This window comes from Ursus americanus, chromosome 23 (assembly GCF_024610735.1).
Source record: "Ursus americanus isolate L20-20 chromosome 23, mUrsAme1.1.p, whole genome shotgun sequence".
NCBI classification, from domain to species: Eukaryota; Metazoa; Chordata; class Mammalia; order Carnivora; family Ursidae; genus Ursus; species Ursus americanus.
Window position 1 is genome coordinate 5,962,005 of NC_142149.1, and position 25,365 is coordinate 5,987,369.

Below are 25,365 nucleotides of genomic sequence, written 5' to 3' on the forward strand. Positions count from 1 at the left end.
AGTGGCAGCCTGGCCGGGGGGGGGGGGGGGGGGGTCCCTTATTCTTGAGCTGGCCCATTGATTTTCAACTTATTTTACCAGTACCGTTTGCACTTGGAGTAGGAGAGGAAGTAGGGGGGCTTGATCCAGCCCTTACAGGCCCCCCAGCCTTCTCTCGCGTGGGGAGGTAGAAGTGGAGGGCAGGCGGCCCCACTTGCGAGTTCCTGGCCCTGCAGCCGTCCATCCTTGCCCTGCTTCCGCAGGCTCCTCCCGCGCCGCGCGCCCCCCGCCTCAGTCTCCCCGCAGCCGCTGGCGACCGAGAGCTTCCTCTGGGCCGAGGAAGGTCCCCGGCCCGGCGCGGACGAGTCGCGTAAGGACAGGGTGGGGGCGGCGTCGCGGGCCTTCCGCGCGGCCGGGTCACGGACCTCGGGAGCGCGGGCGGCAAGGACAGCGTCGCCGGGGCTCCGGCAGGTGGCGCTGGCGAGACGGCCCCGCCCCTCCAGAGTCTGACCCCGCCCCGGCGCCGCGCTCGGAAATGACCTCAGCGGCGGCGAGGCCGGGCGGGTTGCTCCAGCTCTACCGCGCGGCGCACGGGGGGCGCGCGCACCATGCCCGCCGAGCTGCCTCCGGGCACGCGGGCGCGGCGCCGGCCCGGCAGGTGGGTCCCGGCGCTCTCACTGCACCGCCTCTCCCGCCCGCGGGGCCCGGAAGGGCGTTTCGGGCTTGGGAAAGCTGCCGGGTTCTGGAGATCTCCGAGGTCGTCTTTTGACCAGGGGGGAGGCACCGCGTCCGGAGAGGGGGCTCCAACAGGGACTGCTTCTGGGAGACGCGTCATCCCGCACCCCTCTTACGAGGAAGGCTCCAGAAGGGAGCTCAGGAGTTAGGAGTCCTGAGTCGGCAAGACCGGGTTTCTGCCGCTCGGGAGGCCAGTTTTACCAGTCGGTCCCGGGGAGAAGTTGGCCAGGACAGGAGCCGTTCGGGCCCCGCACCCACCCACACAGGCCAGGCCGAGAGCTGAAGGGGCGGATGTGGGGACTGAGAAGGACTCTTGACTAAAGCCGAGGGAGGGTTCGGGTCGGGTCAGGGGATTGGAACCCTGCTGGGACAGACGTGCCCGGAGCCCCCGGCCTTGTCACTCGCCGGAAGTCGTCCTGGGCCAGCAGCTTCCCGGCCGGTTTACATAGGCAGGACAAGTGTCTGATATGCCCCTGTCCACACCCCCAACGCAGCTCGCTGCACCCCAACCTTAGTATCAGCGGAGACGATCCCTGCCTGCTGTGGAGACTGGCCTGCCGGCACGTTCACTTTCACCTCTCTACTGTCGTGTAATCCCAGAAGTTCCAGGGGTTCCTAACCCGAGCAGCAGGTGCCTGGCTGGTGCCCAGGCTCCACCAGAAGCCAAGTTTGCCGGGCCCTCAGCCAACCACCCAAGGCAATGGACTGTCCGGGAGCACCTGTCCCAAGCGCTGGCCAGCCGCGGCCTGGGCCCGCAGGACTAGAAACCCCGGCCCCACGTTGCACACCTGAGGCTTCTCCCTTCCCCTCTCCTCCCCAGGTGCTGTCATTAGTCCCACCTCAGTAAAGAGCTGCAGGGGCTAAATGGTCATGGGGGATCCTGGTAGAGAGGAGTATAAAATCCAGTCTTTTGATGCAGAGACTCAGCAGCTGCTGAAGACGGCACTCAAAGGTGAGCGTTGGGAGTCCCGCCGAGCTGCAGAGAAGGGGCCAAGGGGATGGGCCTGGATGCCTGAGCCTTAGCCCGGGGCTGCCCAACCCTGTCCCTTTGCTTTCTGAGAATAGGCATCAGCAACATCCCTCTCGGACTGGAGGGCAAGCCACATGTAGGCCAGTAATGGGAAGTATGAATCCTAGCGTTACCTTTCGGGCAGTAAAGCCATCTTCTGAGAGCAGGCTGGAGCACAGAGAACGGAATTCGTGTCTCTTGAGCCCTTGCACTGGACCTGGCCTCTGCACTGCCGCACGGGCTGTTGAACGTGCAGAGCTGGCTGACTCGGGACAGACGATGGAGCATTCTGCTGGCAGAGCAGCTGCACTAGTTGTCCTGGAGCAGTGCTGTCTGCAGTGCGCAGGACAGTTCGACTCTGCTAACAATTAGTAATGCCCGTCACATGCCAAGCTAAGCCTGTGGGGAGGCCCCACCTCGCAGGCCCTTGTCAGGGGGTCATGTGTGTGTTGTGAGGACACTTTCTTCCATATTACTGTCAAATACATCGTTATTCAGTGTTCCTTCCGCAACCCAGTGCCAGGAAATGTGTGCCCTAAAAAACTAACGTTCTTTGATTAGTCTCTAAAGGCCACAGATCCCGGCCAGTCCCCCAGGGGAGCTGCTCCAGCACGGGGCTACTTCTCCCAGTATTTTCTGGTCTATTGAAATGTAAGCCTATCACGGGAGTGCTCTTCTGTAAACATCTCAAATCCTTAGAAGCAAGTGGAGACAAATGGGGTAATTCAGCAGCTCTAGACTCCCCACTGATCTCTATCCTAGATCCAGGTGCCGTGGACTTGGAAAAGGTGGCCAATGTGATTGTGGACCATTCTCTGCAGGACTGTGTTTTTAGCAAAGAAGCAGGACGCATGTGCTATGCCATCATTCAGGTGGGCCGGGACTGGTAGAGAAGCGGGGAGACGCTTTGGGAAAGGCTGCAGGAGAGGGCAGGAGGCCTGGCCAGCAGGGCAGAGTTGGAGAGTCAGACGGGAGGTCCTCAGCCACAGAAGCTTGGGTGAGGGTCGCCATGGCACCGCCCCTGGCTCACCGTCCTTTCCCTGGCTCACAGGCCGAGAGCAAGCAAGCAGGCCAGAGTGTCTTCCGGCGGGGACTCCTCAACCGGCTGCAGCAGGAGTACCAGGCTCGGGAGCAGCTGCGAGCCCGGTCCCTGCAGGGCTGGGTCTGCTACGTCACCTTTATCTGCAATGTCTTTGACTACCTGAGGGTAAGGCCCCAGTAGCCACCCTGGGCAGCAGAGACAGCCCTCCTCCTTCAGCTGCTCAGCCAGTGCTGTGGCCCCGCTCTCCCCCCACAGGTGAACAACATGCCCATGATGGCCCTGGTGAACCCTGTGTACGACTGTCTCTTCCGGCTGGCCCATCCTGACAGTCTGAGCAAGGAGGAGGAGGTGGGTGACCGGGTTCAGATAGCTGTGGAGGGGGCTGGTCCCTGGCTCAGCTCAGAATACCAGCCCGCCGTCCATGGAGGTGTCCGAGCGCATCACTTCCCAGGGCAGGAGCCTGGTGGGGCTATTCAAGGCCTCTCTCAGTACCAGGACAAGCTGCCAGGCTTGGAATTTATTCAGAACAGAGAGCAGCCCAAACCTACAGGCTCAGAGGCTTTCTTCCCAGTAGGAAAGCCGACCTGTGATAGGAATCTAGCTGTGGATACAGATGGCCCAGAAACGCAGTCAGGCAGGGGTGGGAAGGTTGGGTTAAGTGGCAGCTTGGAGACAGGCCCCGCATCCAGCCTGGGCCACCAGACCTTAGGCAAGTCCTGAATGTGTCTCCTTTCACGTATAATTGGCGAACACCCACCAGGTGCTGTGAGCAGGACAGGAGGAAACAAGCGTGCAGGCCAAGCGAGGCTTGCCGCTAGTGCTCCGTGAACGGTTGGTGTGTGCGCCCCGGGGTCACCTCCCAATGCCGCCTGCAGGTGGACTGCCTGGTGCTGCAGCTGCACCGCGTCGGGGAGCAGCTGGAGAAGATGAACCGACAGCGCATGGATGAGCTCTTTGTCCTGATCCGGGACGGCTTCCTGCTCCCAAGCGGCCTCAGCTCCCTGGCCCAGCTGCTGCTGCTGGAGATCATCGAATTCCGGGCAGCCGGCTGGAAGACGACCCCCGCTGCCCACAAGTATTACTACAGCGAGCTCTCCGACTAGGCCCGGCTCAGGCTCCTCACCAGCAGCACCGGCCTCTCACCTACCCAGCTCCCTGCCTCTCTCAAAGACCATCCCTTCCAGACCTTCAACAGCTCCTGAGAGGTTTCCCACTCACACGGTGCTCCTGCCCTGAGCACCTTCCCTCCCAGATTCAGGGACCAGGGAAGACACCAAACAGACCTCCCCCCACCATCCCATCAGTCTCTCCCCCATCACCTCCAGCCTGGGCCAAGCAGAGAAAGGCAGCTTCTAACACCCACTGCACTGTGTAACCACGGTGCAACAGCCATCCTGGTGCCTCAGTTTCCCCATCTGTAAAATGGGGAAACTGGTGGGATACTTTGGGATATCAAGGCGCAGAGCACAAGTCACACCAGAAACTGCTTTTTATACATTCTGTACAAGGACCACTTTGGAAACAACCGCATTTCCAGTCGATTTTAGTAAATGGCAGTACCACCTCACATGCAACACCAGTTCAGGGCAAGAATTTTCTAATAAACCTTTTCTAATATTAAAACCGTCTCCTTTCATATCCCCCAAAGTTGTACCCCGAATTGAGGAAGAGAGGCTGGATGGACCCTAAGTTCCTGGGGGAAATCCGAAATGATACGTGCCCTCTTTATAAGGAGATGGGCAAGAAAAGCAAGTTCTAGCCCCCAAAGAAAGGACTAACAAGCAACAAATATGTTGCTCCCCCCTTATGAGGCCTATGTGCCCTTAAAAAGGAACTACTTAACCCACAAGGGTGTTCCGCTGTGCCAGCGGCTTCCCTGATTTCTTGCAGCAGAGCCCCCGCCCTCTCTACCACCAGCGGTAGTGGGCCAGCGCGCGGTTGGCCTCGGCCATCTTGTGCATGTCCTGCTTCTTCTTGACCACAGGGCCCTGGTTGTGAAACGCCTCCAGCAGCTCATGTGACAACTTCTCCGGCATCAGCATCCGCCGGTGCTTCTTCTCCCTGCACTCAGTAATCATCCACTTCATGGCCAAGAAGCGACGCCGCCGGTCGGGAAGTGGCACGGGGACCTGGACAGGACAAGACACGGGCAAGTTAGTCCAAGACCTTATCGGGGCGGCAGCCTCCTTCCTCCCTGAGCGCTAAGGCACAGCCACAGGTTCCCTCTGGGCCAGCTCTGACAAACCTGAGGGGCCTGGCTTCTCCTCTTTGAGTCCCCCTCAACCCTGAGTGACCTCACATAGAGGCATTTATTGAGCAGACGCTCATTAGGCACAGACCTCTCTCCCCTCTGAATGGAAGCTCAGCCAGGCTGATATGAGTATCAACTGGGAAAAGCCCCATCAAGCTGGGGTGACTTACCAACTCAGATCAGGGGTGCCTAAAAACAAGACCCTCTTGTCCAGAATCATTTGCTAGACCACCCCTATATGCCAGTACCACGCCAGACCCTAGGGACACAGACATTAATGAGAGTCACCACACTTGTGAAGTTTATATTTAAAAAGCAGGAGCCGAGAGCACTGGCTTATGACAATGACACAGAATTAAATACTAGGATAGAGCCTCATTCAGATCAAGAAATGGCAGTGAAACACCAGTTCCGGGTCAAGGCTACTCTAGACACTGGTGTACGAAGATGAGTTAGACACAGTCCCTCGCCACGAGAAGCTGACAACTTACAACACAGCATTGTGGACAGAACGGGCGGGGGAAGGGAATGTCCAGAAAAGGTAATCTGGATACTTCTTTGCTCTCTTCCCTTTCCATCCTCTGCCTGTGAGTTCTACACTAGGACTCAGATGAGCAGATCATAACAGAACCTAGTCTGGGCTCTCCCACTCCCAAGCGCTCCCCACCCCACTGCCACCAGCCTGTTCCATGTGTGGGGAGCCCTGCTTTCTGGCCCTGACCGCTCACCTGGTAGAAATGGCCACCTCTGAGGATGGGCACCAGCCCTATCACAGGCTCACAGTTTTTCAGTGCTTGGTGGAAGATGGTGTAGGGGTTGCGTTCGATGGTTGCCTGTTCCTGGGCAGAAGCAGCATGGTACTTCTCAAACTGCTTTCTTTTCACAGCTTCGAGAGTCTGCAAAGGGATACATTGAAGATGCTGCCCCAGGCTCCCTAAAGGGTTTATCCAGCTGAACTAGTAGGTGGCCCTTTACTCCTCCGTCATCCTGTTCTACAACAGTGTGGCCCCTCCCTCAGAACTTCTAAGGCAGAGTTCTTAAATGCCTCCCTCTTTCCTGGAGGAGGACCAGGGCAGTAGACGGAGCTTTGTGATGGGGGGGAATGAATGGTGGTTGCTAAATCTTTCAGGACTTCATTACAGCCTCCACACATATACACGGGGGTCATTTTTTTTTTCCCAAAAAAATTTTATTTGAAAGAGTGAGTGTGAGCATGAGTTGGCAGACAGCGGGGAGTCTGCTTCTCCCTGTGCCGCTGAGCAGGGAGCCTGACTCAAGTCTCAATCCCAGGACCCTGGGATCATGACCTAAGCCGAAGGTAGACGCTTAACTGACTGAGCCCCCCAGGTGCCCCGGAGAAGGTAATTCCTTTTTTTTTTTTTTTTTTTTTAAAGTAGGCTCCACGCCCAGCGTGGAGCCCGACATGAGGCTCGAATTCACGACCCTGAGACCAAGACCTGGGCTGAGATCAAGAGTTGGACACTTAACCACCCAGGCACCCCATACAACAGGGAAGGTAATCCTAATAGCAGGTATACCAACCTGTTCTTTTTTACACTAAACTGAAAGAGCCACGTACAAAGGTATAAGCAAGCAGGCAGGAGAGCCGTGCTGTTTACCTGCGTCATGAGGGATCTGGCCAGTACTTTGTTTCCTCCTTTCATCATCATGTTCGTGAATTTACTTCAAAGAGAAAAGCAAATTGTTTAGATTTCCCAGGCTGCATCACAGAATCCTTACTGTAGACCCTCCCTGGTATAGTACCAGTCTGTGGAACAAAAATGTTTGCTTCCATCTAACCTGATCACGGGGTCTTCAAACACAGAGCTTGTTTTCGCTGCAGGGGCAGCTTTGATAAGCTGAATCTTCCTGAGTTCCTGTTCGTACTTCTCCTCCTCAGTCAGCTCAGCCAAGGGCTTGCGGTAATATTCCTTGTCAATCTGTGGATCCCTGTATTCAGGACCATAGCGGCTCCACCTCACCTGGGTTAGGCTAAGAGGGGGAAAGAGGAAGAGGCCGACAAAAGCTGACTCCACAAGTGAAAACGCTTGACTTAACAATGGGCATGTTTGTCAACCCGCCCACAAGTGAGAGAGGCACGGAGACCGCTAGGCAAACCTGAACGCAATAATTCTCGCTCTTGTCCTAAGAGGTGGGTGGGCCTCCCCCAAACAGACCGAAATTGTCCTCCTCGTCAAGTGCCAACGGTAAGGCGAGGTTCCTGAACCTCAGGACAGGCGCCCCGCCTAAGCATCTCCGCCCCCCCCAACAGAAAATCCCAGCTCTGAGCTCTTTGATAAGACCGCGCTTTCAGCTTCGACTCAGAACCCCGTCGGCGGGGGACAATCACTAAGCCTTCACATTGGCTCGAAGTCACGCAGCCACCCAGAGGTTTGGACCGAGGTTATCCTGGCCCCCAGGCTCTCTCCAGGTTCCCGCGCGATCTGCCTATGACCCTTCCTTCCCTTCAGGTCTCTCTGTGACGTCCCAAGCGGCACCCCAGCTTCCTGGCGCCCTCTCACCCTGGAAGCCGCGGGACAACACTCCGCAGGCCCAGCGCCAGGACCGACCACCCTCGCGCAGCCTTCCCCACGGGGGCAGCCATTTTGGCTGGCCACGAGGACCCCAGGAAGGCTGCCCTCGGCGTGCCTGAACGGGAGATCGGGAAAAGGCTCCGCAGGGTCCTAAATCTGTGCGTCATTCCATTAATCCGGGCGTTAAGAGTCTCTCACTCCGAGGTCCAAAGGCAAGAGTCAAAAGGAAACATTCGGAGTCTCATTATCCGCCACACACTGACCCGACCCTCGGCGGTGGGACTCTCTCATCTCAAGGCCCCATGCAGGCCCCGCCCCGGCTCGTCTCTCACAGGTTCTCGCGAGTTTTGAGGCCGCCGGGCCGGCCCGGGCGGCTGCAATATGGCGGAGGCGGAAGGGGAGAGCTTGGAGTCCTGGCTGAGTGAGTAGCCGCGGCCGCTTCTGTCTGCCCTCGAGCCCCCTCTCCGCCCCATTCCGTCCCCCTCCGCTGCCAGGGGCCCGCGGCGGCGTCGCCTGGCAGCCCGCGCCTGGGCTCGCCCTGGCCTCGAGCATTCCGCGATCACGCCCCTTCCCCAGCTGGGCGTCCAGGCCCCCGCCCGGCGCCTCCTCCCACTTCTGCGCGCGGCGGCGTGAGCTCGGGTCCGCTGCGGTCCCCGGGGGCTCCGGGAAAGCGGCAGCCAAGTGCTTCCGGCTGACATGGCATCGGCGATTTGGGGAGATTGTGGTGGGGCTGCGGGCTGCCGAGACTCCGGGACCCCTGGCCTCAGTCTTAGTGGAAGGGAAAAGCTGCGGATTTGGGCTGAAACTCCGGGAGCGGTGGGTACCGCTGAGCGTACACACACAGCTTCAGAATTGGGACCATGTGTTTGAGAAGTGGCCGTCTCGCGCAGACAGAATGTTCGAAGTGAGAAGAATCCAAAAAGGGATAAAGAACAGCTCTACCTTTTTCCTGCAGTGTCCAAAGCTCGGTGATGTCCGTGTTGGGGACACACACACTTGAACATCTTAACGAGTCATTCGTAGGTAACATACTCTGAGCAAAGCTGAGGAGCACAGCCTTTTGCTGTAGTTATAGCGGCCTTTTGCTTTAATTGTTAATTCATGTTGCTGTTAAGGAAGTATGGGTTGACCTTGTTAGCACATAGTACCCTGCTGAAGGGTTAATAAGTTTACATTCCTGTGGGTTTAGAAGAAGTCCCTGGAGGCCTCTTTAAGTGAAGACAAAAATTGGACAGAGTGATAAGACAGGATGCCTAGAGATTGCCTTTTGCAAGATCTCTTATTTACTAGAGCCTGCAGGCTGTTGGAGATGATGGCTGTTTCCTCCAATGGCCTCACCTTTTTTAATAAGAAACCCCCTTCAAGTGGTTGAACCTAGGTTACGTTTGCAAAATCTGCAGTTGCAGGCAAGTCACAAAGTTCTCTGTATATAGGGAACTGTTCTCCAAGGAGCTCGGAGTGCTCCAAAGACATTCATTTAATTCATTTATCAAGTATCCTAATGAAGCAGGTACTACCGTCACAATTTCACAAAAAGAGAACACCCTGGCTGTAATCAAACCACTTGCCCAGAGCCATCCAACCAGGTATAACTATGTTGGAATTGATTTGATTCACAGATATTAATGGGGACGTTGGAGTAATTTGACCTAAGTGGAGTTTAGTAGGCTGGGTTTAGAGTTATGTTTTGAAATAGGAGAGGGACCTGTTTTTGAGGGAGAGGATGTGGTGAGTGGGGGAATGGGATGGTATCTGTAGACACTAGAGTTGAGACTGGCCGTTGAGCTTTCCCATTAGTTAGAGTGACATTAGGGGCGGTGTTAAGATTCTTTCCATTCTTTTTTTTCTTTCTTTCTTTTTAAGATTCCATTCTTATCCGTTGTTCACCTTCGCAGTTCTTATGACTTATTGGTGTGAACTTTTTATCAGTTGAATGAACCAGTGTTTGGGGTATAGCACTTTCTTAGTGTAGGTCCTTGTCACTCCATGGTTTGCCAGAATTTTTATGGAAGCCTTTGCTGGGCCCAGTGCCTCAAGTGTCTACCCACCTCCCCTCCGTCCACTCTGCATTCTGCTCCCAGAAGAGCACTTCTGTGTAATCAGGTCGTTCCACTGCTGCACACCTACTGCCGCCTCTTTGTGGCTTCCTGAGAGTCTCCTTGCTGTGCTAAGTCAGCATGCTTGTCCCCCAGCACACACTGCTCTCCTTCCCTGGAAGCCCTGTTCCCCTTTGCTCAACTAAATGCTTTAAAACCCATCCCAGATTCTGCTTGCCCACGGACTGTCTCTTGATCACTTCAGCCTTCTCTGAAGTCCTCTCGGCTCAATCCATACCTGCTCTGTGAGGTATCATGAAAATTAAGTTCCAGCTGTCTTTGCCTTCAGTTTGATAGAGGTGATGCTGGGGTGGCTAAAGCATTCTTAAAAAGATGCAGACACAGGGCGAGAGCTGTAAATGCTCACATGCAGTGTCTTTAGGAAATTGGGGGTAAGTGGAATGGAAAGATGATTCAGTGAGGAGGTAGCCTTCGAGCCAGGCCTCGAAAGCCCAGAAGACTGGGAAATTGGCTGAGAAAACACTAGATAGTGATGTAAATAGAGCAAACCATGTTTGGGGCATACAGGAACAGGTGTTTGGCTGGTTCAGGCAGGGAGCCCCTGTAGGAGTGTGATGGGAGAGAAAGATGGGAAGTTAGAACCAAATTCTGGAAAACCTTGAATTCCAGCCCAAGAAGTTTAAATTCCGCCAGTTATCAGGTCCGTGTTCTTGCTGTACCTGGTGAAATCAGTGTTTTAGGAAGATCAGTATAGGGGTTTTATATATAGGATGCCAAGGAGCAGAAATTCTGGAAGCGGGTGAAGAAGTAAGGAAATGGGGTGGGGGAAGGGGTAAGAAAGGGAGAGTTTTAAAAAGACGTTGACAAGAAAGGGACCCTGGGTTGCTGGAAGTGGGTGAGAAGGAAGGAGTCAGCAATGGCGGTTCAAATCCAGATGCCTGGGCGTGGGGGCAGAGCGAGGTTTGAATGATGGCACCATTTATAGAAATGGGGAAGTCAGGAGGGAGAAGTAGAGTTTGTTTTTAAGCTCATTTCTGTTCACATTATATAATTACACTCTAAGCCTTTGCTCTGGTTTCGCTCAAGTTGCACCAGAAGAGGGGCGCCTGGGTGGCACAGCGGTTAAGCGTCTGCCTTCGGCTCAGGGCGTGATCCCGGCGTTGTGGGATCGAGCCCCACGTCAGGCTCCTCTGCTATGAGCCTGCTTCTTCCTCTCCCACTCCCCCTGCTTGTGTTCCCTCCTCGCTGGCTGTCTCTATCTCTGTTTTATAAATAAAATCTTTAAAAAAAAAAAAAAAAGTTGCACCAGAAGAGCATAAGCTCCCCAAGGGTAGGCTTTGAGTCTTGGACTCTCTGTAGTCCCTCCATGGCTTAGCATGCTGTGTACTTTGTTTTCTTTAAGTTGTGTTATTGATTGATTGACCAGTATCTTACTGTATAGTTGACCTGTGTACTTACTTTTCTGTGGGTGCTTAACAAAGACTTGGTGACAAAGTCTCTCTTATTTCAAGACCCTAGCACCGAAGGATGACTCTTGATTTCTTTTCCATCCTGTGTTCTTGCCTCTGCTAATCTCTAAGTCATGGGATACGCAGAATCTGTCGTCTGTGAAATGTCTGAGCCGTGTTGGGATTGGGTAGCCAGTACTGCCCCTACTGGAACCATCCCTACTTGACCTTTTGAGACCCCAACACAGTCAAAGCTAGTGATAGAAGTAAGCTGAAAATGAGAGCAGGGAATCTAGAGGCACAGACATGCAAGAGCATAAGGCTTTCAAGAGAGACCTGAAAATAGAACTCTTGAGTCAGAGTAGAGCCCAGAGCTAGTTCTAGAAGGTGGGGCTTACAGGGGAGGCTTTGGTGTCACCTCTGCGCCAGGCGGTGGAGCATGTTGAGCGGGTGGAAAGTTGTGTGCATCTGCAGGAGGGAGGCAGTGGACAGATGGAGAGATTGAGTTACCTGGAATTATCCCCAGAACTTTCCTCCAGTTCCTAAGGGTGCTTGTGGGCTGGAGATGCTCAGAACCGGGACTGGCCATTGCTGAACCCAGGGCTCTTTGTGCCCGCGTGTAGGCCAAGAGCTCCTGCAGGGTTGCAGTAGGAAGGTCTATCAAGGTGAAAGGAAGTGGGACTCTAGAGAAGTTGAGCACAAGTGAGGAGGAAGTGGCCATATTCCTGGGAGCAGAAGCGCTATCAGAATTCCGAGAGGCCTGGGAGAGCACGCTTGGTGCGTGCCCATTGCTCGTGTGTGTGCGGGGGCAGGCGCATCCGGCTGTGCTCTGTACTGTGCTTTTCGTGCTGTGAACAGTGCAGGCGAGCCGTGACTGTTACACCACGAGGTGTGTGACTCTTAAAATAATAGCAGCAATGGGAGGGGGGTGGCCCCTCAGACCGTCTTATTTTTTGTATCCTTCAGCCTCTTGATGTCATGTAAGAACTTTAAGTATCTCGGGGCGCCTGGGTGGCACAGCGGTTAAGCGTCTGCCTTCGGCTCAGGGCGTGATCCCGGCGTTATGGGATCGAGTCCCAAATCAGGCTTCTCCGCTATGAGCCTGCTTCTTCCTCTCCCACTCCCCCTGCTTGTGTTCCCTCTCTCGCTGGCTGTCTCTATCTCTGTCGAATAAATAAATAAAATCTTTAAAAAAAAAAAAAAAGAACTTTAAGTATCTCAAATGATAGGGATTAGTGACAAAACCACACTAACACCTGAGAAGATAGCAGACAAAACAAATGGGAGAAACATGGGGCTTCTGGAAGGTGACAGCTTGTGGGTCACTGGGGCAATAAATAGCCACTCTTGATAGAATTAATCTTGCTTCCCTTCTAGCCTGACATTTTAAAGGGCCTGCTAATTCTCTTTTCAGGATTGAGGACAGACATTTTCCTTTTCCTCCAAATACGAACCTAAACCGTCAGAATCTTTTTGTAGTCTGAGCGGAAACACTGCAGGCCTTCCCTCTACCTCAGGGTGGCGTCTGCTGACTTCTTGTGCCTCAGATCCCCATGGGGGTGGGGAGGATGCTGGGAGCCCTTGTTAGGATTTGTTCATGGAGCTAGTGATTTTAATGTTAGGAAAAAGGAAGTTAAGAAAACACAGTCACGAGAAATCAGAATTCAGGAACTTCTGACAACACCCCTTGTATGGAGGGGCTTTTTTAAGGTTCTGTTGCTCTGCTCTTGGCGCGGGGGGAAATCTGCAGGAGCGTGGGTATTTAAAAAGGATATACGCCTTCAGCCTTCCATTTGTCTTGTGAACCTGAAGCCCTAAATTTAGCAAACAGCTTGAGAGTGTTTTCTGGAAGAGGCAGACTCCCCAGATGTGAATCAGAGATGGGAACACGTTTAACCGCCCCCAGTGGGGGCCAGTCTCTTTAGCACAGGTTCTGGGGATAACAGGGGAAAGAGGACCCACACCAGGTAATAGGAGACTTGACAGTTAGCACCTGGATTATAAGCCCTCAGTGGTCTCCTGAGAACTCTCCCAACACTTGCCTTTGTCCTTAATCATAGGAGACCATTTAAACCTGGGGGTGCCAAATGCTTCAGATTCTATGCCTGCAGTCCCACGGACAGATAGCACAATGACTGGTGCTTAGTAGGGCCACAGTAAATATTAGTTTAACTTAAAAGGTGCAATTTAAAAAACACTGAAAGCAGGGGGTGCCTGCATGGCTCAGTGGGTTAAGCGACCTGCTCTTGTTTACAGCTCAGGTGGGTCTCGGTCGGGCTCCCCACTGGGCGTGGAGCCTGCTTGGGATTCTCTCGCTCCCTTTCACTATCCTCCCCCCACTTCCCTCCCTTTCCCTCTCCCCTCCCTCCCCCTCTCCCTCTTAGAAAATAAAAAACATTTAAAGCATTAAGAAAAGTTAGGTCTTGGAAAAGTTTTTGAAGGGTATGTAGGAAATTAGTTTCCTAAGTATGTGTATTTTTTACCAAGTATCACCTGGCTTCAGTTTCTGTAGGAAACACTTCTTGATCATCCTTATTTGCTTAATAAGTTATTTTTATATAATTAGAGTTATTTATACTTAATTGGTTATATTAAACATTTTTATGGGTATCTTTGAAGATTTTTATTGTGTTTATTATTATTTGTCCTATTGATCGTGGTCTACACTAAGCTTCACAAGGCTGAGAATTTGTTTTTCCCTTTCATTTGTGACTTTCAAAATACTAAACTGACCTGTTGAGGGTTCTCCAACAGAGAAGAAATTTGGAAACAAACTTAGCTTCACATCAGTGCCTAAAAATTGTTGGACAGCCTTCCATTATGTCCTCCTTGCTCTTTATAACAATTGTCCTCCACTTTGCTCTGTCCCAAGATAAGGCCACCAATCCTTCCAACCGCCAGGAGGACTGGGAATACATAATTGGCTTCTGTGATCAGATCAACAAAGAGCTTGAAGGGTGAGTCTCAAAGCCATTGGGGGGCAGGCAGGAGAGAGTTGACTGGAGAAGTCGAAACTGGCCAAGGAGGGCCAGCCACATAGCCCCAGGGTCATGGCTGAAAGCGTGGTCTGCTTGTCTCACAGGCCACAGATCGCCGTCAGACTGCTGGCCCATAAGATCCAGTCTCCGCAGGAATGGGAGGCGGTCCAGGCCCTGACGGTAGGTTTCCCTCTGACGCCAGGTTTGAATGAGCCCAGGCCTTTCCTTGTGTGCCCGCGGGGTTCTCTGAGGTTTTCAGGGCTCACGTCCTATGGCAGCTGAAAGCCCTTGATACTAGGAATGGTCGGAACGTGCTCTGTAAACTGCCCCGCAAATGTGTGTGCCCTGTACCTGGCCCCGAGGCTGCAGGGAGGCCAGGAGTGCAGTCCCTGCCCGCACGGCCGCCAGTCCTGTGGGCGAGGCCGAGTGGCTGAGCGGGGGAGCCAGAGGCCGGGGCCCTGAGCCCAGGGTGGAGCTCAGAGGCGGCTTCTTGGAGAGGTGCTGACAGAGCTGTCTTCCCGGTTCAAAGAGTTGCCCAACTAAAGAAAAGCGTGGCGAGTGTAATTTGTTCTGTAGCTAAAAGTAATGCTAGTTCCTACTGAGGGCATCACACCGACCGGCGGATCTTAGCGTTTATTCAGACTGAGGATTCAGAGCGCAGCCACGTTCCGAGGACTCCCAGGTTCTCCCCTGACTTCATTCGGGTCGTGGGAAGGGCGCTCAGATGGCCCACGTGCGCGCCTCTGTCGTGTTCACTGTCGAGCGAAACCTTAAAACAGTGGTTCTCGGTGGGGATGGTTTTGTTCCCCAGGGGACACTTGGCAGTGTCTGGAGACACTTCTGGTTGTCTCATGTCATGGGGTGCCACTAGCATCTAGGGGGTAGAGGCCAGGGATGTTGCTAGACATCTAATATACAGGACAGGCTTCCACAACAAAGAGTGCCCGGCCCAGGATGTCAGTAGTGGCACAGGTGAAAAACCCAGCTTGACAGAGTCGGAAGCCAAGGAAGGGGACACGAGGGTGGAGCGTGCCTCGGCATACACTCCAGGCACCAGGGCCACAGGCAGTACAGAAAACCTAGGGCAGTTTTGTGTGCCCCAGAAGGAAAATCGAGGGGAGCAGGAGGAGGGGAAAGATCATATCGTCAAAAATGAAGACCATTTAAACATCATCTCCCGTCTCCCCACAGTGTGGATCAGCTGGTAGAAAGAGCTCGGACCCTGAGTCAGAGAAACTGTATCTCTGGGCCTCGTTCCCTCATCTAAACTCTGAGGGCGGAGTCTGGCAGGCAGCACCTTCTAGGACAGACACGTGCTAGTATCTGGGTCTCAGTATTTCTTAGTTTAGTTCCTGTTCAGCTTCCCCAGAAGAGGTTCGCAGTTCGAGGGACAGGAGGTGTCCGTAATCCTGTTGCCCTGACGTTCCCGGGGGCCGTGCACACCGCTGCCTGATCCGTTCCTTGCTGGGGTCAGTCGTCCCCGCAATCTGTGTGCAGGCTCCTGGCTGAGCGCCCCCGTCATGTGGCTGCAGGTGCTGGAGGCGTGCATGAAGAACTGCGGGAGGAGATTTCATAACGAAGTGGGAAAGTTCCGGTTTTTGAATGAGTTAATCAAAGTCGTCTCTCCGAAGGTCAGTCAGGGGCAGTCTCCTCATTCTAGGAACTCCTTTTGTGTTCCTCCCCCTCTCCCAGCTTACTGGCTTCGTGGTACAGCCGCCATCTCCACAGAACTGACTTTAGAGAGCTGTCCATGTCCTGACCTTAGGGACGGGCAGCCCTCTGATGGGCTCCTGGCCCGACTGTGAGAGGTGATGCGGCCGCAGGTGCGCACGTGCGCAGGAGGGCTCCTGGGGACAGCGGTCACTTGGGTCTGTCTTATGTGGATCTAAAGAGTTAGGCTCAGCTGCTCAGCTTCTGTGGCACGCTGATGTGGCTTTTAAGCTCTGGGTGCCACTTAAAGCACAGGGAGCAATTTTTCATACTTAAGACATTCTCATTAATTCCTTTGAGATAAAATGCCATTGTTTCTGGGAGATTGCGCGTGGAAACGCAGTGGCGGGCTCCCGGCTCCCTACCTGACCACGGACTGTGTCCCTGAGAGAGCTTTGCCACGGGTGGTTTCCTCCCCTCCCCGAGCTGTGTCATAACACACCTAACACCGCTGGTTTGGGGTAGGTCTGGAGACTGGAGCTAACCTGTCACTGCTGTGAAGGGAGCTTTCCCGCGGTCTCTGCCTCTGGACGGCAGTTATGAGGTTCTCCCATTTCCTTTTGCCTCTTAGTACCTGGGGGACAGGGTGTCTGAGAAAGTGAAGACCAAGGTTATTGAGCTGCTTTATAGCTGGACGTTGGCCCTGCCGGAAGAAACCAAGATCAAGGATGCTTACCACATGTTGAAGAGACAGGGTATGTGCGTACCTTCCCTCATCCTCAGAGCAGCTCCAAAGGCGGGCCAAGCCCAGGAAGAACGGGGGGGTGTCTGCCATCCGTTCCTTCCTTCTGAGGGCAGTAAGGGCTCAGCTGCAGTTTGATGGGCTGACCCCTTGCAGGCCCTCATCGCAGGGGTGGGCCCTGCCTTGCTGCGTGAGGAAGGGCGGCAAGGTGACCCCAGCATGAGCCAACACTCTGCCCCCTTGTGTTCCTGTCAGGCATCGTGCAGTGTGACCCACTGATCCCTGTGGACAGGACACTGGTCCCCTCTCCACCACCTCGTCCTAAGAACCCTGTTTTTGATGATGAGGAGAAATCGAAGGTAAAGTGCACCCTAGCTGATAGCGTCCTCAGATGAGGTGGGGCTCACTCCGTGCTGCGGGAGCCCCGGTTCCTCTGTGGTCTCCCCAGGTGGGGTGCTACCTTTCCCTTTCCCTTTGGTACCTCCTCTTCCAGCTTTTAGCCAAGTTGTTGAAAAGCAAAAACCCAGATGACCTACAAGAGGCCAACAAGCTCATCAAGTCCATGGTGAAGGAAGTAAGTGGGCCCCAGGCCTTGGGGTGGAGGAACCCATGACCACAGAGCAAGAGTCTCTTCCCCTGGCGCGAGGCCAGAGCGGGAGGCGCACTGGAGCTTCTAGGGGAGAATGGGTTAGAGGCGCGAGCATGGATGGGGCCGGTTGAGGGGTGGGTAGGCCATTATTTTAAAAGAAAAACTAGATTGAGGCTGAGGCCTTCGGGTTCCCAAGAACCGTGCATTATAAGTAGTGTCCGCTCGGACTAGCATCTGCTCATGTCTCCGGTGCGATCCTTGCTGGGGGGCGCTGGGGGCAGTGGGATGTGTCTATTAAGCTTTTTCTCCTGGATTGTCTTTGATATAGGACGAGGCGCGGATCCAGAAGGTGACCAAGCGTCTGCACACTTTAGAAGAGGTTAATAACAACGTAAAGCTCCTCAATGAGATGCTGCTTCATTACAGCAAAGAGGATTCTTCAGAGGCGGATAAAGAGCTCATGAAGGTAGGCGCGTCCCTGGGAGAGCTGGGCTCCAGGAAAGGGAGCCGGCCTTTGCTCAGTACCTGCTGTTCCTTAGTAATCAGCATAGCGACCAGGTTTGGGGGCGGTACCCCCATTTTACCCAGGCTCTGGCGAACCCACTCGGGACAGAAGAGCTGGGGGTACACCCGAATCCGGGTGGCTGCAGACCCACCTTCAGGGCTCACTTCTCTCCGCCCCACCTTCTGCCTCTGGAACATTTGGGCAGAGACCCACCGCGTGCCCAATACTTCACCTTAAGTCCTTGGTTACGTAGATACTCTAAATTCTGAGGCATGTGCCCTCCTCGGGGACGGGAAGGGACCTACATCCCCTTAAGCACACGTCCTAGGTGACACAGCACGGTGGAAGCTGGCAGCAGGAAGATGAGTGCTCAGAGCCCCATTCTGCCAGTGACTGACCGTGGCACTAGGGGAGCCCCTGACTTTCTGGACGTGGACACTGAACTAGATCATTGCCAGGGGACCTTGTAGCTCTCACTTTTAGGTCTGGGACTCTTTCAGGAGCTGTTTGATCGGTGTGAGAATAAGAGGCGGACGTTATTCAAACTAGCCAGTGAGACAGAGGACAATGACAATAGTTTGGGTGAGTCAGTAGCTGAAAAGATGACCCAGGAGTTTGGATTTGGTGGGGGTGGGGGGCCAGGGGAGTGTCAGGGGCAGGAGTGAGAAGTACATCTTTCTGCTCTAGGGGACATCCTCCAGGCCAGTGACAACCTCTCCCGGGTCATCAACTCTTACAAAACAGTTGTTGAAGGGCAGGTTGTGAATGGTGAGGTAGCCACCTCAGCCATGCCAGATGCTGAAGGTAAAATGTTCTAGTTCCCCATTTTGGACCCATCCAGACCAGCCCTGGGCCCCACTGCGCAGCCATGAGTGCGTGACCTGCATGTCATCCCATGGGGCCCAAGGGGATTTAAAGCCCTTCCAAGTGCTCCTCCAGCTTCCCAGAGGCCCGGAGCTATGGATAGGGTTTTCTTTGCTTGCTTTTAGGCTGGAGGCTGTGCTCAGGGTTCTGCTTCCTGCTGTGCAGCCACTAGAGTGGCCCCTGATCATTCCTGTCCCCTTCCATTCGCCCATCCAGGAAACCACTCCAGGAACCAGGGTACTCTCATCGACCTTGCTGAGTTGGACACACCAAGCAGCTCATCCTCGGCGTTGGCCCCAGCCCCTGCCCCTGCCCCACCGTCCTCTGGCATCCCTATCCTCCCTCCACCCCCGCAGACCTCGGGACCTGGGCGCAGCCATTCATCCAGCCAGGCCGAGGCTACCCCAGGACCCAACAGCGCAAGCAATGCCCTCTGCCTACTGGACGAGGAGCTGCTCTGCTTGGGTGCGTCCTGGAGGGAAGCTCTAAAGGGCTTCTCCTGGTGGGACCATCAGAGCAGAAGGGCCTGTGGAATTGGGAAGACGGCCCAGGGATGCCCCATGTACTTAGCAAGGGTGGGGAAGGGGCTTCAGGTGTAGGGAGAGTCCGATTTAGTGCCCTCAGGCCCCCAGGGCAGTGTGGACACAAGCTCCGGAGTGGACATGGGCTGAGTGTCTGGCTCTGCCCCCTCTTTCCTGGAGGCCCCCTCAGTGAATGGAAGGACTGAAGAGGATCCGTCCCTCTCTGGATGCTGCCTGGGAAAATACCTTGTTCCCCACCTGTCACCCTTTTGTCACATAACCTTTCTAGGGTGAGTGGGGCTGCCCAAGGCCAGAGCCCCTTCTCATCACCATCGTCTTCTCTGTTTTCAGGCCTCGCTGACCCAGCCCCCACTGCTCCTCCCAAAGAGTCAGCTGCGAACAGCCAGTGGCCCCTGTTCCAGGTAGGGACATCACTAAAAGGCTCAACTGGTTTCACGGACTTCCTCTTTTCCAGCTCATCCTCAGCTGTGGCTGGCTCGGTCCCTGTAGCACTGCCCCAGGTGCACTCGAGAATACTGATCCTGTCCAAGGGCGGGCCTGGGCCCTTCAGAGGGCTGCTGGTCCAGTGGGGTCCTAGTAGGGCCCCCAGCCAAGGGGACTGGAACTGGAGACCCAAAACCTGCCAGCTGCAACAGCTCCTCCCTGCTCTTTGCTCACTCACACTTTCCCCTCCTAACAGAACGAGCAGTCGGACCTGGACTTCTGCAGCCCCAAGCCCGGGAGTGCTGCCTGCAGCCCCTCAGATGGGCCTCTTGTCCCACCCTCAGCACCCTCTGCAGGCAGCTCCCAGGCTCCGCTGCCTTCTCCTTTCCCGGCTCCTGTGCTCCCAGCCAGTGTTCCTGCCCCAAAAGCAGCCTCCTTCTTGTTCCCAACTGGACTGGCCCCAGCCTCTGCCCCAAAGACTGAGTCCACAGCCCTCGGGTACCATGGCTCAGCTTTGGGCGATCGCACCCTGCACCAGCTGGATGCCCTCGATCAGCTTCTTGAAGAGACCAGAGCGTAATGAGTGGGAGATGGGGGGTGGGGTGGGGAGGGTTGGGCCTGGTTTGGCAGAACCAGAGGCAGCTCCGTCTGGGGATGTTCCTTTTTTGTCTACTGAGGTGGGAATCTAGAGATGGGGGATGGGAGGTGGTGGTAATAAGAACCAGCCGTGCCCTGGAGGACGTGGGAAGGGTTGGTCCAGCAGCTTCCCCTGGTCTCTAACTTGTCTTGTCCCCCTTTGTACCTCTTAGGACCTCAGGCCTGGTGAAACCCGTGTCTTCCATCTTCTTCCCTGGGCCCACCACCTCCCCTCTGATCCCCACCAGCACCACTGCTAGGCCTCTCCTCCCCTTCTCCCCAGGGCCTGGCAGCCCTCTTTTCCAGCCGCCTGCCTTCCAGTCCCAGGGCAGCCCCATGAAGGGGACAGAGCTCTCCCTGGCCAGTGTCCACGTTCCCCTGGAATCTATCAAGCCTAGTAGGTGTGGGAAGCTTGAGGTGGGAGGGGGAGGTGGAGCCCACCACTTATAGTGATACGGGGAGAGGGGCGGGCCCAGGCTCTCCTTGCCTGGGTCTCTAAGTGCCAAATGTGACCCGCTTTCCTGCTGTCTCGGCCTCCGGTCGTTGCTACTGTGCACTCTTGGGTGATTCTGGCAGATACCCAGATTCTTTCAGGGAGCCTGCTGGCCACAGGGTCTCCCCGCCCTCTCATCAGGGCTCTTTGGGGTTTCTCCTTCCACACCCACCTGACCTCTTCTTACAGGCAGCGCCCTTCCTGTGACAGCCTATGATAAAAATGGCTTCCGCATCCTCTTCCACTTTGCCAAGGAGTGTCCGCCTGGACGGCCTGACGTGCTGGTGGTCGTGGTGTCCATGCTGAATACAGCTCCCTTGCCCATCAAGAGCATCGTGCTGCAGGCCGCAGTGCCAAAGGTATCCTGGCTTCCTAGGGCCTCTAGAGGCAGGGGTTGCCGTCTCTTGAACCCCACAGTGTTGAGGGACCCCGAGGCCAATGGGCAGCAGCACATGTCCATCGTGATTCTGATGGGCTCCTGCTCAAGGGCACTTGTGATCTCTCTTCAAAGCAGCTTCTCTCTCTCTTCAGTCAATGAAGGTGAAGTTACAGCCACCCTCTGGGACAGAGCTGTCTCCATTTAGCCCCATCCAACCACCTGCAGCCATCACCCAGGTCATGCTGTTGGCCAATCCCCTGAAGGTGAGCTAGAACTGGGCTCCAAACCGAAGCCCTTGTTGCCCCTATCAGTCCCCTCCACCTTCCCGTCCGAAGTACCAGGATACTGCAGCACTGTGTCCCTTCCCTGCCCATGTTCAGTGGCTGAGTGAGGATGGGGTGGTAGGAGTGGCACTGAAAGGGCCCCAAAGTCATATCTTAACGTGCTACCCCTCCGTCACAGGAGAAGGCGAGGCTTCGGTATAGGCTGACCTTCGCCCTGGGAGAGCAGCTGAGCACAGAGGTGGGCGAGGTGGACCAGTTCCCTCCCGTGGAGCAGTGGGGTAACCTATGACCCCAGAGGACTCCGTGTCACCTCCACATTGAAGCCCAGGCAGGCTGCCGCGAGACAGGAGGGCTCCTTGGTCCACGTCCTGACTACAGTGCTTGTGTACAGAGCCTGGATATGGAGCCGGGGCCCTGGGCATCACTGCTGGGAGCCGAGCTGCTGCTGTGATGCTCTCTCCCTTGGTCCCCTAAAAGGACCTGATTTTTATCTACCTGTGTGACTTGAAGTGGCCATGTACTGTCAGGGGTGGGGAGTGGCCCCAGACTCTACACTATCGTCCTGGGAACATGGACCCAAGGTGGGAGCACGCTTTTCCCCTCATGCTGGCATGCTGATGCCATAAGGGAGAGGTCTCTAAAGAGACTAGGGCCTCTCCCTCAAGGACCACATCCTCACCCCTAGAGGTCTCAGCCCCCCCATCACTACTCTACTCTGTGCTTCCCCTGCTGGCAGGCTCCTGCTCCCACCTCCAAGGAGGTAGGCAAAGCCCAGTGCTCCCGAGTGGCCCTGGCCATAGAGTTGATGTACTGCTGAATCTCCAGTTCTGCTTTCCGTGGGCAGCAGCATCCTGGAAGGGCCACTGAGTGATGAGTTGTGTGCTTGTCTCTGGTGGTGGCAGGCTGTGTCCTATGGACATCTCAGCAGGATGTGGAACTAGCCTGTTAGAAATGGAACTTGGCCTTGTGGCAGTCAAAACTAGGAACATGAAAGAAAATGGAAGAGAACCAGTATTTCCCCTTCTCTGGAAGCAGGTACTCATAGCTTTCTGGGGAAAGTGTGCCTCCTGCCTTGGGAACAGGCCATCCTACTCACTACCTCTTGCTTGGCATGAAATAAACTGCTCTTCTGCCCTGAGTCTCTGAAGGGGAGAATAACTCCCATCACCCTCTGCATCCTCCTGCTTGGGCCTCCCCTCTTCCCACCAGATGGCCTGTGGTGTGGCATATGTTTGGGAACTGGAGGCCTCAGGGTGAGGCAGATTGCACTGGACTTCTATCCTTACCTGCTGCCCAGGAACCTTGACTATCCCCAGCTGCTGAGGGGCACAGCCGGCAAGATGTGGGGTCTGGAGGTGGTGAGATTAGGGGCCATGCTTGAATCGAGTCACCAGACCCTATTGCTTCAATAGTGCTCAGCTCCAAAAACCTTGTCCCAGTTGCTCCAGCCACCAGGTACAACTGGGCCAAGGACTCTAGGCCTCACAGGGCAACAGGCAAGTGAGAATCACCAGCTGAGGAAAGAGCACAGAGCTCAGCTGGATGGCACAGAGCCATCTCTGGGGAAAGGTGGCACAGACCACACTCCCTGATACCCCTCCCTGCACTTTGCCACGTTTCCTTACTCTATCCCTTCCCCTCCATCTCTATCTAGCAAGCAGGTTTCACTGCTTCATTAGGACAGGTCAAAAGTGAATCAGTCTCACTACTTACGGAAGAAATCCAAGAGCTTTCCAGAGGCCGGCTGCTTGCAGCCCTGGGAAGGATTGTGGGATTACTGTATGGAAATACATCTTTATAATAAGCTTTAGACATTAAAATTATCTGAGTGTTACTACTGAGGTCACTGCTTTGTGACAAATGGCTGTATACAATATACCAACTTTGCTGCATGTTAAATAAAATCATTTCTGCCCTACCTGGAATCCTAATACAGACAACATCCACCCCACTGTGGGCAAAGTGCCACTTAGGAATTCCAAATGTAGACAGTACGCGGGCATCACCTGAGGTTTTTGTTGATGGATGTACAGGTTCCTGGACCTTTTCCTTTTCTAAAGGAAAAAATGGATAAATGTTCCAGTTGATTCTCTAAAGGCTAGATTTCAGAAGCATAAACCACTGACCACTCCTGTTTGAGTTTCTAATAGGAAGGAGGGCACTGTACTCACCATCCTAACTTCTAGGAGTGGCTTTTTTTCTTGGGAAACAGAAATCAGTTCCATCCAAGGAGAATATAACAAGCACTTTCTTAATTTCTACCATCTCAAGTTCACAGTAGAGGCTGAGAAAACTCCCTACCTGGACTCTAAGAACTTGCCTTCTACTTGGAGGGGGGGGGGGATTTATTCTTTCAAAAATGTATATACATTGACATACAAAGGTGTCACGTTGAAGCAGCTCTCGGCTGGTCTCAGGAGCCTTCCAGTGAGCCTTCCTTTATAATCGCCCGGCCAAGATTCCGCGCAAGAGCAAGTCTCAGCATTTCCAACTTGGTGTTCTCGACATCCTCCTAAAAGCAAAGAGAGCCAGCATGAGGTACGGCAGGAAGCGTTCCTTCTTTATTAAAGCTCTGCAAGGCTCTAGTCTGACCCAAAGGCACACCAAGGGCATTTAACATTTAGTAGTAGCTTCCAGCAAATGGTCAATACGAGAATTGCATGCAAAGGCCCACTGCGACCGAGTGCCAGAAAAGTAGAGATCAGAACACCTAGAACCGCCCTGCTTCCTCCTAAAAGAGGTGTGTCAATTACAGGTTAAGAGGTAACTCAAGCACAACTTTGCAAGGGGCCAGCGTTTCTGGAAGGAAGCAGGGGAGTCCAAGATAGAAGACAGATGTCCCTTTTCTCATCATCACCATTATGGAATCAACAATCTGAAAGCTAAAATAACCTGGAGTCGCTGAACACCAGGTTCTCTCCACACTGGCCGCCTTGAGGCGAAGTCCTCTAGACATCTCATCAGCTCATATGTTTGCTCTGCTGAGAAAACCACCTAGAAGAGAGAAGAAAGGCTACTTAGCTGCTCCCCAGCCAAGGGCTGCACTGGTTCAGGCATGCGCCCAGGTTTAGATGGCCTTCAGATGGGCTCCGTATATGCAACCCTGAGTGGACAGAGAGCCCCTATGCTCACCCCCAACCCTTCTCGTCAGGGCCCTAGGCTGAATACTGTCAGTAGACAGCTGCCTCCTTTGAAATTAAGTAGCTTTTCTTGTGTAGAGACTGGAGTTCCAGAGCGGGCATTATGCGGGAATCCGTACACACGTGCCCGGCCCACGTGCGAGAGGACGTACGGATGTGCATCCACAACAGCTCCGGAGTGAAGCACGGTCAGGGACTACGAAACAGAAGAAAATCACTCTGGATTCAAACTGTACCTCTTTCTCTTCCAAAAGCGGCAAGGCGTCTATTAGTAGTATTACCCAGAAAGACCGAGGGGCAATCTGGGAAGTCATCAGGGACAGGAGGAGAGAAGCCGCATCGGTAAGACGCTTCTCCCCATAAAATCGGTGGAACTCGCGGTACTTTCCTATTGAGAAAACGGAGCACTGGGTCACCTCTGGCCCCAAACAACACGAGAGAGACCCCAGACCAGCCACTCCAAAGCAGGGAGATTCTTCCAGAACTGTCTCCAAACTCGTGGACCAATGAAACCAACTGGATTGAAAAAAACACATTTTGAGGGAGCTCCAAAGAGCCAAACCTGGGAGAATGTAGCTATCAAATCAAACAAGAGACCTAGACTTAACAGATGGAAGAACCCATAAGTCTCGATCTGATCATGAGGAAACAGGAGATAAACCCAAACTGAGAATATTCTCTGAGAGAGCAGAACACTCTTCAAAAACGTCAAGGTGAGGAAGCACCAAGAGAGGCAGCACCTCTTAGAGAGAAAAACTGAATTTGCAGATGTGGACCCGATAAAAGACACCGCTGGGACAGCTGATGTAACCAGAACATGGACTGCAGATCTGACGAGAGCGGTGCATTCAGATAACTGATTGTCTAAGAGGATGTTCTTATTCTCAGGGGAACAAAGTCTCCCAACTTACTTTCAGATTGTTCCCCAAACACCTGAGAATAATAAAACAAAGGCAAAATAAAAATGGTGAATTTGGAGAAAGTGTACATGGGAATTCCTTAGTCCTTATACTACTTTTGCACCTTTAAGTTTGAAATTACTGGGAAATGTTAGAAAATCTGCTTTGCAGAGTCTGGCACACATG

General features: G+C 54.1%; 4 protein-coding genes across 8 annotated transcripts in view; 2 read left to right on the top strand and 2 right to left on the bottom strand.

Moving 5' to 3' along the window:
- The first annotated feature begins 486 nt into the window (after window positions 1–486).
- MIF4GD (MIF4G domain containing) lies at window positions 487–4,191 on the top strand. The gene is made up of 6 exons (XM_045814567.2): window positions 487–637; window positions 1,535–1,666; window positions 2,486–2,595; window positions 2,775–2,930; window positions 3,021–3,113; window positions 3,641–4,191. The coding sequence occupies exons 2-6, from the start codon at window positions 1,579–1,581 to the stop codon at window positions 3,866–3,868; spliced, it is 675 nt and encodes a 224-aa protein (XP_045670523.1). The 5' UTR covers window positions 487–637; window positions 1,535–1,578; the 3' UTR covers window positions 3,869–4,191.
- Window positions 4,192–4,236: 45 nt separating this feature from the next.
- MRPS7 (mitochondrial ribosomal protein S7) lies at window positions 4,237–7,717 on the bottom strand. Its single transcript, XM_045814566.2, has 5 exons — window positions 7,539–7,717; window positions 6,817–7,008; window positions 6,636–6,699; window positions 5,745–5,912; window positions 4,237–4,894 (listed from the first exon to the last, which is right to left on the bottom strand). The coding sequence occupies exons 1-5, from the start codon at window positions 7,715–7,717 to the stop codon at window positions 4,673–4,675; spliced, it is 825 nt and encodes a 274-aa protein (XP_045670522.1). The 3' UTR covers window positions 4,237–4,672.
- Window positions 7,718–7,834: 117 nt separating this feature from the next.
- Window positions 7,835–25,262, top strand: GGA3 (golgi associated, gamma adaptin ear containing, ARF binding protein 3). Of its 2 annotated transcripts, none has more exons than XM_045814558.2 (17): window positions 7,835–7,971; window positions 13,928–14,012; window positions 14,138–14,213; window positions 15,566–15,664; window positions 16,315–16,438; window positions 16,681–16,784; window positions 16,919–16,999; window positions 17,343–17,480; window positions 18,020–18,101; window positions 18,207–18,323; window positions 18,600–18,848; window positions 19,256–19,326; window positions 19,605–19,924; window positions 20,158–20,381; window positions 20,667–20,836; window positions 21,009–21,119; window positions 21,319–25,262. In XM_045814558.2, the coding sequence occupies exons 1-17, from the start codon at window positions 7,932–7,934 to the stop codon at window positions 21,427–21,429; spliced, it is 2,202 nt and encodes a 733-aa protein (XP_045670514.1). In that variant the 5' UTR covers window positions 7,835–7,931; the 3' UTR covers window positions 21,430–25,262. The 2 variants fall into 2 exon arrangements, 1 of the variants encoding a protein (XP_045670514.1); XR_015721241.1 differs by lacking the exon at window positions 7,835–7,971 and having other exon boundaries at window positions 21,319–23,678; window positions 23,896–25,262.
- Window positions 23,371–25,365, bottom strand: part of NUP85 (nucleoporin 85) — a 31,380-nt gene continuing 29,385 nt past the window's right edge. For all 4 annotated transcript variants that reach the window (XM_045814560.2, XM_087854119.1, XM_087854120.1 and 1 more), the window contains 3 exons: window positions 24,517–24,668; window positions 24,033–24,134; window positions 23,371–23,652 (listed from right to left, as the gene is read on the bottom strand). In XM_045814560.2, the coding sequence (XP_045670516.1) occupies window positions 23,554–23,652; window positions 24,033–24,134; window positions 24,517–24,668 (353 nt within the window). In that variant the 3' untranslated portion in view covers window positions 23,371–23,553. The remainder of the gene's footprint in view (window positions 23,653–24,032; window positions 24,135–24,516; window positions 24,669–25,365) is intronic.

Coding starts and splice junctions, on each gene's coding strand:
- MIF4GD (XM_045814567.2), top strand. CDS start 1,579: ATGGTCATGGGGGATCCTGGTAGAGAGGAGTATAAAATCCAGTCTTTT. Junction 2,931..3,020: donor ATGTCTTTGACTACCTGAGG/GTAAGGCCCCAG, acceptor CTCCCCCCACAG/GTGAACAACATGCCCATGAT. Junction 3,114..3,640: donor GTCTGAGCAAGGAGGAGGAG/GTGGGTGACCGG, acceptor TGCCGCCTGCAG/GTGGACTGCCTGGTGCTGCA.
- MRPS7 (XM_045814566.2), bottom strand. CDS start 7,717: ATGACGCACAGATTTAGGACCCTGCGGAGCCTTTTCCCGATCTCCCGT. Junction 7,009..7,538: donor GTTGTCCCGCGGCTTCCAGG/GTGAGAGGGCGC, acceptor TCCCCCTCTTAG/CCTAACCCAGGTGAGGTGGA. Junction 6,700..6,816: donor TTTGAAGACCCCGTGATCAG/GTTAGATGGAAG, acceptor TTCTCTTTGAAG/TAAATTCACGAACATGATGA.
- GGA3 (XM_045814558.2), top strand. CDS start 7,932: ATGGCGGAGGCGGAAGGGGAGAGCTTGGAGTCCTGGCTGA. Junction 19,925..20,157: donor CTTCTTGAAGAGACCAGAGC/GTAATGAGTGGG, acceptor TGTACCTCTTAG/GACCTCAGGCCTGGTGAAAC. Junction 21,120..21,318: donor TGTTGGCCAATCCCCTGAAG/GTGAGCTAGAAC, acceptor CCTCCGTCACAG/GAGAAGGCGAGGCTTCGGTA.